At 39.1% G+C, this 12,139-nt stretch overlaps 5 protein-coding genes across 5 annotated transcripts in view; 2 read left to right on the forward strand and 3 right to left on the reverse strand.

Moving 5' to 3' along the window:
* The window catches only part of LOC134825063 (LIM/homeobox protein Lhx3-like), a 667,636-nt gene that overhangs the window by 400,669 nt on the left and 254,828 nt on the right, over window positions 1-12,139 (reverse strand). The gene's annotated exons all lie outside the window — the stretch shown is intronic.
* Window positions 1-12,139, reverse strand: part of LOC134824858 (uncharacterized) — a 57,231-nt gene that overhangs the window by 35,328 nt on the left and 9,764 nt on the right. The gene's annotated exons all lie outside the window — the stretch shown is intronic.
* LOC134825475 (probable N-acetylgalactosaminyltransferase 8) lies at window positions 767-2,413 on the forward strand. The gene has a single exon (XM_063837689.1). It carries the CDS (start codon window positions 767-769, stop codon window positions 2,411-2,413), a length of 1,647 nt encoding a protein of 548 aa, XP_063693759.1.
* LOC134825477 (collagen alpha-2(IV) chain-like) lies at window positions 2,418-5,153 on the reverse strand. Its single transcript, XM_063837690.1, has 8 exons — window positions 5,106-5,153; window positions 4,715-4,957; window positions 4,430-4,529; window positions 4,143-4,295; window positions 3,815-3,963; window positions 2,944-3,091; window positions 2,689-2,801; window positions 2,418-2,462 (listed from the first exon to the last, which is right to left on the reverse strand). The coding sequence occupies exons 1-8, from the start codon at window positions 5,151-5,153 to the stop codon at window positions 2,418-2,420; spliced, it is 999 nt and encodes a 332-aa protein (XP_063693760.1).
* Window positions 7,226-10,483, forward strand: LOC134825478 (uncharacterized). Its single transcript, XM_063837691.1, has one exon. It carries the CDS (start codon window positions 7,226-7,228, stop codon window positions 10,481-10,483), a length of 3,258 nt encoding a protein of 1,085 aa, XP_063693761.1.

Consider the following 12,139-nt stretch of genomic DNA (forward strand, 5'->3'; position numbering starts at 1 on the left):
CATTTTTCGGTGATTTTTTTCGGTGATTTTTTCGGTGATCATGTAATAATGAAGTAATGAACTGACCTGACATGACGCATCTAGCTGATAGCTGAGGGGTGAAGTACTTGAGACAAGAGCCGTGTTTCTCCAACTGTACACCAGTACTGCCACCACGGTCCCGCCCCTATTGGTGGTAATTGTAATTTGATAAATTGTAACAATTAATGTGTAACTCATCACGAGGGTTATGTAGTACTCGCAGGTACTACCCGTATTCACACTCAAAAATGAGTTTCCTCAGTTTCCGATGCGAGATTGGGACGGGTTCTATAAACAAACAAATAAACAAATAAACATTACGAGAGTTCATTTACATTCGCTGATATTATTCGCAGTTGTTATTCACATGGGATGGGTTGCTAGAGCCTAGACGTGTACATACTACTGTAATACATCTAAACTGACCACTATTTCGATGAGGCTATAGATCATACCAGGTGAGTGTATGTAAAGGGAGCAGCTATACGATGATCAGTAAAACTACACCTCACTTATTGTATGTTCAGTACGAATAGTAATAATTTGTTGCTGGTTTGTTATGTCAGCACCGTGTTCAATGCAAACTATCAGATTGAAGATAAGTTTGCGATCCATTGTTATCGCTTGGATTTGTTTAGTTCCACTTGTGACGATTTTTTATTTAATAAGTAGCTCGATCAGTTTCTCATCGTATAACGAACAGACAGAGCCATCCAGCGCTACTGGAAAACCTTTTTCTATCAAAATGTTCAAAGCCTTAAAAAGAGCTGAAGAGCGGTACAAGAACAGGCTCAAACACACCTCCAAAGAAGAAATCAGTAAGCTTGAAAACCTGACCCACAGAAGCCTGGAACTAAACTGGGACAGCAAGTTCGGGTTTCTACCACCGAGTAAACCCGTTCCCTACCGTGAATGTCTCCATCTTTATAGCTTAGACACCAGTTTGGAGGCTAAGGTCAGCGTGTTGATCACTTTTAAAGATGAGCTTGCCTCTATTTTGTTGAGAACAATAACTTCAATTGTGATGAGAACACCTGAGAACTTGCTTCACGAACTTGTCCTGATTGATGATGGCAGTTTCCATGACAACCAGATAGAAGTTGAAGAATATACTGCTTATTTCGGGGTTAGACTACGATGGTTCAGACTAAAAGCAAGTATCGGTATTGCAAACGCCAGACACTACGGACTGAAGCTAACCACGGGGAGTGTAGTAGTTATCCTGGATAGTCACATGATAGTATCAGATATGTGGTTACCACCCCTTCTCAGGACACTAGCGGATAAACCTCGTGGTATTGCTGTCCCCCTCGTTCAGATGACGATTGATGATCAGTATATTGAGGCTAACTCTGTTAAAACAACGCCGTATACCTGGAAATTGATTCGAGGGTATGGAACATTTTATTGGTCCATTTTCCAACCGAACGCCTCCAACCCAGCTCAAATACATCCATCAGCTGCTATTGGAGGTGGAGCCCTAGCAGCGAACAGAGACAATCTCTTACACCTCTGGCCACGTGAGAATTACACTGGGTTTTGGGGAGTAGAGAACGTGAGACTCTCGTTGAGAACTTGGGCGTGTGGTGAGGGGATGTGGTTAAATGTCTGCTCTCAAGTGGTCCATCCCAACGGGTTAGACCCTAGCTTGAAAAGGTATAATCTCTACGATCCTATCAAGTACAAGAACCGTCGTGTTGCTATTGCTGCTGAGATTTCTAACATCATGAAGGATAAGGGGCAGGTGTTACGGCTCTTAGACTCGACTGATTTTGGTAACTATCGTGCGGATGTAACACTTAAAACCGACCAATTCGCTCAGAACTTTAACCATACAAAATGCGCTCACAACTACAGCTGGTATCTCAAGAATATTCACCAAAGTTACAACTATCAATTCTTTGACGATCAACACTTCGAACATGTGGGCATATTTCAATCAGCAAGTGATCCTGATCAGTGTATTGTTAATGGGTTTGTAGACTCACCCGAGCAAACCCCTGACCGAGTTAAAACAGACTCCGCATGCAATCTAACGGCAGTAAATCTTATGAAAATAGACGTGTCAGACAGACATTTAATGGGATTTTCGAAAGATCCTCTGAGAGTGGTCACAGTTGCTGACGGATACTATGGTTTATATTGCTGGGACGGAATGAAACCAGACAATGGATCACCTATAAAATACTGGAGCTGCGAGAATAAGCCGGTGAACTCACCGACTCAGCAGCAATTCAGATACAATATTGTAAGTCAGCAGATAGAGCATGTGCACAGTGGTAGGTGTGTGGAAATGATGACTGGTCACCAGTTGGTGGAGTTGAATAAATGTGATCAGAGTAAACTGCAACAGAGGTGGATTAAACATGTTCCTTCTTGGTTAAGGAAGTAATTATCTAATATTTGTTTTGTGGATTATTCGCTTTCTCTTGTTGCTGTATCTAAATTAATATATTTTTCAAAACTTTAGATGATTAAACAGTGCTTGTTGAAAGTGACTGATACAAATTTATGCGTTTCCTATATTGTGAGGTGCTCAACTAATATGAATTAGGACAAACTCAAAGCAAAATGAACAGATCCAAAGTTTAAAAGGCTGATAGGTACAAATTACCAAACTTTCATTAAGTTACATAATCCCTTGACGTTAAAAAAATGTTGACGTACCATCATAAGACTAAAGCCGATCCAGAGCTCTTCCCATTTTTCAGGGCAACTTGGTACACTGCTACTGAAGGAGTGTATAGCCATCACTGCAGAGGGGGACTCGCACACAGAACCTGAAAAGTAACAGTTACCTCTCTGACAGTTTATTTTTATCAGCCAGAGAGTTTGGGTAAATATTTACGATATCTCAGGATTTTTGTAATATCTTTGAACTTTATGGATAAAAACTGTACTCAGGCAAATTTTAGAACTCACATCTAGAAATAAATTGCTTGATCCTGTCGGACTGATCATTCTCCTTGCCCCCGAAAATAAGTTCCTCTTGAGGGTAGTACTCTGATGCAGACATGTCTTCAGGGATGTCACCTACTGGCATCCACAGGGAAGAGTCGTCGCCTTTTACCTTGGTGATTTATAGTTTAAAGTAAATCGTACGAAATGCAGTGCCCCTCATGTATATTGTATAACTATAAGCGGTCCGAAGGGGTCTGAAGTTTTTAATTTAATTTTTACCTGATGGTAAGTATTACAAATATTGGTGGTGCCAGCAAGTACAGGTAAGTACAGGTAAGTACAGGTAAGTACAGGTAAGTACAGGTAAGTACAGGTAAGTACAGGTAAGTACAGGTAAGTACAGGTAAGTACAGGTAAGTACAGGTAAGTACAGGTAAGTACAGGTAAGTACAGGTAAGTACAGGTAAGTACAGGTAAGTACAGGTAAGTACAGGTAAGTACAGGTAAGTACAGGTAAGTAAGGTAAGTACAGGTAAGTACAGGTAAGCACAGGTAAGTAAAGGTAAGTACAGGTAAGTACAGGTAAGTACAGGTAAGTACAGGTAAGTACAGGTAAGTACAGGTAAGTACAGGTAAGTACAGGTAAGTACAGGTAAGTACAGGTAAGTACAGGTAAGTATAATTGGTGGTGCACAGTAAGTACAGGTAAGTACAGGTAAGTACAGGTTAGTACAGGTAAGTACAGGTAAGTACAGGTAAGTACAGGTAAGTACAGGTAAGTACAGGCAAGTATAATTGGTGGTGCACAGTTAGTACAGGTAAGTACAGGTAAGTACAGGTAAGTACAGGTTAGTACAGGTAAGTACAGGTAATTTCCTATTTTTAATCTTACCTCACACGTGTTAGTCGTGCACTCCATAACTGGTTGGATAGAGAAGGTGGCCATACAGGAGCCCGGGTTGCTGAGAGGTACTCCATGTCCACTACCAGAGGAGGAGTCAAAGTAGAGGAAACTGAATCCCCGCATAATCTCCGTCATTCCTGAGACGCAATAATCAGGCATGTGCTTAAGTTAAGTTTAAGGGCTTTTGGTTGTCACTTTAGCTTCAAAGATTTTATTTTAAACCTAGCGCTGCTTTCACTATTCATGTCAATTGTCAACAGAGAATTTAAGGTCCGGTAAGGTAACTACTAAGTACAAGTAAGTACAGGTAACATACCACTTGGACACGCCTGAAACGAGTTAGTCTGGGAGTGGAAGGCGTAAGTCTGTATTTGAGCGTATTGGGTGTTTAAAACGCTACCCTTGCCTCCAGCTTCTCCTGCTTCTCCTGGTTCTCCTGCAAGCTGTTCTGGTGTAGACTCCACTTCGCCTGACATGGTGAGAAATATCGGTAAAATATTGGTGAAATCTTGATGAAATAGTGAAATCCACTTTGAAATCCACTTTACAATAAAACAGGATGTCTGCTGACATTTGTGTACATGTTGACTGTTCCAGACTGACCTGGCAGACCACTGTCACCACACTTTCCCTCGTCACCAGGTGTGCCAGTGTAACCAGTCTTACCCTTGTCTCCCTGATCACCTCGGGAGCCTATAAACCCCTGGTTGTATAGTGTTAGCTCTGGGCATTTTAATCATTTTGCGAATTAATTTGTAAACTCATTTCCGTTATCCAGATGTGTGTTTCTTTGACCAAAATGTTAAGTAGCAACTAGCAAAGTAACAAACAACAAAGACCAAAATAGAAAATATGTAGCATGCAAGTAACAAATAACAAAACTCTTACAGGGGGACCAGCAGGAGCATTACTAGGAGTGAATCCCTCCAACCCCGGCTGCCCCTTGTTACCATCAGCTCCTCGTGCTCCAGCTTTACCGTCTGCACCAGATAACCCAGGGTCACCAGGGTACCCTTTCCTGCCAGGGCTGCTATCTCGACCAGGTAGTCCACCATACCCTGGAGATCCGTCAGCTCCGGTGTCTCCAGCTAGACCAAGGGAGCCTCTGTTACCGGGGGAACCCAGTCTTCCCTGGGTAAAGTGAGAAGGTGATTTTGTCATACTACTATTAGTATTAAACAAACATTGTACTTTTCTTGCTGTAACCATGTTAACATAATATGTTTAAAGTAAAAAAGTTCAAGATTGTTAGAAGTCTAAATTATATGCCCACGCTTACTGGGTAGCCTTTTCGACCAGAAAGTCCGACATCCCCAGTAGTATTCATAATGGTACTTATAACTCACCTAAAAATGAGGCACCTGTAACTGTGTGTAATTACGTAATTTAACCCTAATTTGTGGTAATTTTTGCTAACCCTAGTTGCTAATTGTATACACTAACCCTAATTGAGAGTGTTTATTCCTCATTAACATTTTGCTAATTTGGGGATACCATACTATTACACTGAGGCTAACCCTAGATAACAATTATATAGTGTACACTTTAACTTGAACACTGCGTATGTTGCATGAGAAACTATATACAATAGTTATTGTCAGAAACTTTTAGCCACACCTGTTCATACTATATAGAGGAGCAAGTACTGGAGCAGCATTGTGCACATCTAATTACAACCCTTATATGTCTATTAATGAAAAAGTCATTATTTGTAACACGGGAGTACCACGTGAGTTCTATGCTGTTCTTTGGAGCTATCTTGTGACAAACATGTGGGCCATTAGACACTCTACAAGGATTTATTGTCATATTTCATGAGAGTTTGAAGCAAGGAAAGAGTTATTTTAGAGTATTTAAGCTTTAGATATTTTAAATGAGTAATTGCAAACTTTATTTTAAATGCTGCGTCTAGTCGTGGAATTATCAATGAGAGCTCAGTGAGACCTGGATTCTTAGTGAAGCCAGGTGTCACGCCTTTTGGGTGTAGCAGTTATTCTCTTCCGAACACTCTGCTGCACATTGTGCACTATGTTCATTATACAACGTACATTTGCACAGCTCTCCAAATTTGTACACAGCATTTAAATTAATGTTCTTCTGTTCAAGTTACAATTGTCTAGTTCTTGAAAGTTTTATGTTGATTAGTTGTTGTCTTGCCTTGCTCATTGACCATTTTGTTGTGTAGTTAGTTGCCAATTTTCTTTCCAGTTGTGTTCTTTTGTTCAAGTTGCAATTGTGTAGTTCATTTTCTTGAATTTTTTTTTGTTGCTTGTTGTTGATTAGTTGTTGTCTTGCTTAGCTCATTGATCAATTCTTTTTTTTTGTGTAGTTAGTTGCCAATTTTCTTTTCCAGTTGTGTTCTTTTGTTCAAATTGCAATTGTGTAGTTCATTTTCTTGAAAGTTTTTTACTTTTTGTTGATTAGTAGTTGTTTCGTCTTTATTTTCAGATTTTGTGTAGTTACTTGCTAACTCTCTTTTCAGTAGTGTGTTGCACATATTTTATCTTTGTCTTGTTTTCACTGTGTGCTAAAGTCTATGTAGTTACGACACCATTTCTTTATTCTTGTTCGCAATTGTTTTTTTTTCTTCTGTGCTACCGTTTACCAGGTCTTTATTAGCATTGTTGTTTATAGCATAATATACTGAATCCTCCTTCTTTTAAAGTTGTAATAGGAATTGATACAAAGTAAACTGCTCACTTGTCATGTTTTCCTATTTATGTTTTGAATAACTATTAATATCACACGGTAGGGAATGACTATGATGGATCGATCGATATAAATCTTGTCAGTGTTGACGAAATATTAATAACGAATCGTCTGAGAACAATAATCAGAAATTCATCCTATAAAAGTGAAACCAGGTTGATATTTAATAACATAGTAACATAATCGGTAGGTCTATCAGGTAAAAGAGTCAATCCCATTACTGAAGACACTTTTGAATCTTCTTTTCTTTTTAAATTACTTTTAAATTTTACTTTACTCAACTGAATTACTTAACCTAAAAAATGTTGCTTAGAAACCAACCACCAGAAAGTTTAAAAAAAATAAAAGTAAAGAGGGGGAAAAGACACGTCGATCCGGTAAAGCAGATTAGCTGTTTTTGATTACCAGGTGAGAATGTCTATGACTCTATAAAAGCTTTACAAACTTATCATTTTGTAAACATTTGTGGTAACTAAACCTTGTCGCTAAAATAATATATTTGTGTACACCCCCAGATTGACCTGTTTGTAAAAAGAAACCATGAAAAGACAAGCTGGGACGTCTCATCATAGTAATGATAAGCACAGGATCCTGGAATGTCCAACTTGTTACAAGTGTTTTCGTTCCGATAACCTTGGCAGACATTTAAAGAGCCACAATTTATCTAAAAAATGCAGATTCTGTAAGAAAATGATTCGTACAGATGCTATGCTGAGACATGAGACATTGTGTAAAGATCAAGTAGACGAGACTCTTTGCAATCGTCGGGACTGCTCTTGGCTGGAAACTCACCTAAAGTGTAGCTCAGTTTCTGGCTGTTTTAAAATCTTTGAACTTAATGTACAACACAGCCTTGATTATGATAAAATAATTTCCAATGTCATAAAATCTGCTGAGCCTTTCTGTAGGGATCTATTAAGTATTCACCCAATCAAGGCTCAGATAGTTCTTGATCTTGAATTCTTTCACGATTCCTACGAAGGAAGAGAGTACGCCAGCAAGATTTTTAGGTCTATTGTGGAACCTCTGCTATTTGGTGACAACCTTGAAAAGTTCTTGGACAGGGCTCAGACCTACCTGAAAGCACAAATTGAGTTGTACGAACGCCTTGGCTCTGGTTGGCAGTTCAGCAAATTTAAGAATACCTGGATTGAGGTCAGCAAATACCGACCTTTATCTGGAGCTGGAGCTGTCGACATTCCAAAGCTTGTCAAGAACATGAAGTCCGTTCTCAACATCACTTCCAAAGATAATAAGTGCTTCCTCTACTGTCTACTGGCTAAACTCCATCCAGCAAAATGTAATTCAGGGCGATACACTAAATACTTGAAGTATTTAGATGCAATCAAGTTGGGAGATCTAACTTTTCCAATGAAGATATCCGATATTGGTAAAGTTGAGACCCTCAACGATCTATCAATTTCAGTCTTTGAATGGACCAAGGATGATGATTGTGTAATTCCTTTACACCATGGCTCCGGAGTAGGAAGACAGATTGATCTTCTTTACATAAGAGATGAGTTTACTGGTCACTATCTGCTGATAAAGAAATTCGACGCCTTTATGCGTCACCGTAGCAAACACCATAACTCTATGCACTTTTGCCGACGATGTCTGCATGGGTTTACAACCGCTAATGGACTGTCTAATCACTCTGAATTATGTCATCAGGGTATTAATCAAATAACAAAGATTCCTGAGCCTGGAACAGTGACTGAGTTTACAGCCACATACAAGATGGACAAGAAGTTATTTGCAGTCTACTTTGACTTTGAATGTCTAACGGTACCAGTAGAGGAAGCTGAAGATAAACATGGGAAGACTACAAAATATCAGCAGCACGTACCTTGCAGTTTCTGTATTGTCACTAAATCAGAGTTTGCTGATTATGAGGCAGAGACTATCGTGTACAGTGATAGCGACCCTAGTAAGCTGATTGAGAAATTTCTGGAGGAACTTGACAGGGTATATGAAGAAATGATGGATTGCTACGAAACCCATCAGTATCCTATACACATGACAGCCAAAGATGAGGATGCATTTATTTCATCTACTCAATGTTACATGTGTAAGAAGGAGCTAGACTGGGAATCCGAGAAGAATTACCCTGTCAGAGACCACGACCACGGTAAAAAGACAAATAATTTTCGAGGAGCTGCCTGTAACTACTGCAATATCAACTTCTTTAACAGAACTAAGAAAATTCCTGCATTCTGTCATAATTTAAAATCATATGACATGAACCTGTTTCTATTGGATTTAATCAAGTCGTCTGAAAGAATTAATGTCATCCCTGAAAATTTAGAAAAGTTTAAGGCTATTTTCACGGAACAGTTTACTTTCTTGGACAGCTTTTCATATTTGTCATCTTCTCTTGAAAGGCTGGCAGATGATCTTAAGACGTCAGACATAAACGCGTTCAAGCGACTTAAAGCTGAGTTTCCTACTGGTTACAAGTCCTTGACAAACAAGGGTGTCTACTTCTACGATTATGCCTCTTCATTCTCAGTTCTCAGTCAGACTGAATTACCTCCCAAGGACGCTTTTTACAACAAGCTGAAAGATGAGGGAATCTCAGACAGAGATTACGAAAGAGCAAAATTAGTCTATGCCGAGTTTAACTGTAAGAACTTGCAGGACTACATGGAAGTTTACGTGAAGACAGATGCAATTTTACTCTGCGATATCTTTGAACACTTCCGAGAACTTTGTCTTAGTTATTACGAGCTTGATCCATGCCACTACGTGAGCCTTCCTGGATTCACTTGGGATGCCATGCTTAAAATGACTCAAGTCAAGATAGAACTCATTTCAGATATTGACATGTACACTTTTGTTGAGCAAAACATTCGTGGTGGAGTGTGTACCATCAATCACAGACACTTTGTTGCAAATAATCAGTATCTAGATGACTTCAACCCGAATGAAAAGTCATCATTTATACACTATGTGGATGCAAACAATCTATACGGGGCATCGATGTCACATCCTTTGCCGATAGGAAATTTCAGGTGGTGTGAAGATATTGAGAACTTAAACATCATGGAATTAGATCCTGATGGTGACACATGCTACATATTAGAAGTTGATCTAAATTATCCTGAAAACCTACACATCAGTCATTCCGACTATCCACTGGCAGTTGAGAGAAAAGTGGTCCTAGAAAGTCAGCTGTCGGATTTTAATAGAAGCTTCTTGGAAAAAATGAATAAAAAGTTTCTACCTACCACTAAACTCTGTCCAGATTTGACTAACAAGGTCCAGTATGTCCTATCACTGAGGAATTTACAGCTCTGTATTAGCGAAGGACTTGTGTTAGAAAAAATTCACAAAGTTTTGATGGCGGATCAAAAGTGTTTCTTGAAGTCATACATTGAGTTTAATTCAAAGAAGCGCTTGGAATCCAAATCTAAGTTCTCTTCAGATTTCTTTAAACTCTGTAACAACGCAATTTATGGAAAGTTCATCGAGGACATAAGAAAAAGGACTAACGTGTCTTTAGTAAAAGGTGAGCGAAAAGCTCAAAAGATCATTGCTAAACCACAGTACCAGGGATTCCGAGTTTTGGACTCGGAAGTCACCATGGTCCAGACATTAAAGAAAGTTGTTCATCTAAACAAACCAATTGCCTGTGGGTTTATTGTCCTGGAGAACGCCAAGTGTATCATGGGAGAATTCTGGTACAAAGTCCTCAAACCTCGCTATGGTGATAACTTGAAGCTCCTTTTAAGTGATACTGATAGTTTTATCTACAGCATCTATAGTGTTGATGGCTATCAAGACCTTTACAATATGCGTGAACACATGGACTTGGCCTCTTATAGGGAAGGAACTCCCCTGGAAAAGTTTCTGGATACTATCAATAAGAAAGTGCCAGGAAAGTTTTCAGACGAAAAACCAAATGAGATCCTTAAGGAGGTGGTGGCCCTAAAACCAAAAATGTATTAGTAAAACAAAGTATTTTTTAGTAAAACAAAGTATTTTATTTGTTAGCAGTGCAATCAATTCATATGATATAATTATAAGAATATAATAGTATGTCACACCTATTTAACTGTTACGTTCGAGTAGTCGTGCCATGGCTAAATTTAACTAGGACCAGTGGTGTCGATTAACATTTTAAAAGGTGATTCTAAGTGACACAAATGGAAAATTTTAAGAAAAGACGGATCAAAACACAGATCCAAGGACAAGGAGACCCCACTGCAGGACCATACATGCTATTGGCTTGTGCATGGCCCAAAAGGTTCCAGCTGTCCAGGAAACTGTACGTAGCTGGTCAACTAGTTTTGAATTCAGACTAGGCTTGATGAGTTCTGGGGTTTCTAGAGTAAGATTTGATGGTGCCAGGTTTGTTCAGGCGGACATGAAAATTATGCGAGGAATATATAGGTATATAAAAATCATATCAATATAAAAATAGATCCAAAAATAGATCCAAAGATTCACACGGCAGTCAGGGAACTTCCAGACAGGATGCTTTTGAAACAGGTATAATTAGCGCTTTTGTAATTAGTTGTATGCAAGGGATGGGATGCTGATTGACTAAGCTGGTTCAATGCCCCAGCTATTTAGGGGGAGCCACTCAATTTCACGCCCAGGTGTTGTCAATTGCTGGGTTTCAAGTAAGAGCTTTTTGATACGGCTCTTGATAATTGAGATGGGGGAGGAAAGGTCGGAAAATTTACTAGAGCCAGGTGTTAATGATGATATTATATAATTAAGTACATCATTATTCATTAAATACCAAACTAACATAATCTAATCCATTCTAGGAAAATGATGTGATCTTGGAGGCTATTCGTCTACCCGACGTTGGTGGTTGCTCTACGGTGTACCAGTGCTGCTAGCTACGCCAGTTGCGGTTGTATGTTGGTGGACTTAAGTGTTAGGAGTTGTGTTCTTCGGTGTGACAAGTGTGTTCTATCGGTGAGAAGATAGATTACAGTTGCAGTGTACGGTCGGTGTGACCAGTGTGTGTACTATCGGTGAAAAGATAGATTACAGTGTACGGTCGGTGTGACCAGTGTGGACTATCGGTGAATATAAGTCAATTGGATTGTACTTAAGATAGATTCCAGTACGAAGAACTTCAGAGAAGAACTCCACAGATCTCAACAGAAGACAAGTGATAGTGTCGGTGTATTGTAGAGATCTCAACAGAAGACAAGTAATAGTGTCGGTGTATTGTAGTAGAGAAGTTACATTGATTGATAGTGTTTTGGGTACTTTATATAATTGAAGTGATTGAGTTATTATATATTGAATTACTATTTACCTTTGTTAGTCATTGCAGTGCGAGTGCGTAGTGGAGTGTGTTAGTTTGGAAAGCAATTGACTAGGAAAGATTCACTTAGTACAATATTGTGTATTATCTCATTATCAGTGTTCAAGTAGATAGTATTGTGTATTATCTAAATCTAATTATTCCAGTTTTATAATATCGTGTTTATCTTATTATCATTGGTAGCAGGTAGAGAAAAGATAAAGACATGGGAGGAGACCAACCACCTTTGTTGACAGAGGGGATGGATTACCTGAAGTGGAAACGTGAAGTCGGCATCTGGGAGTTGGGAACTTCAATAGCAGCTGCTAAGCAGGCAG

This window comes from Bolinopsis microptera, chromosome 13, assembly GCF_026151205.1.
Source record: "Bolinopsis microptera isolate Bmic1 chromosome 13, MBARI_Bmic_1.0, whole genome shotgun sequence".
Classification (NCBI taxonomy): Eukaryota; Metazoa; Ctenophora; class Tentaculata; order Lobata; family Bolinopsidae; genus Bolinopsis; species Bolinopsis microptera.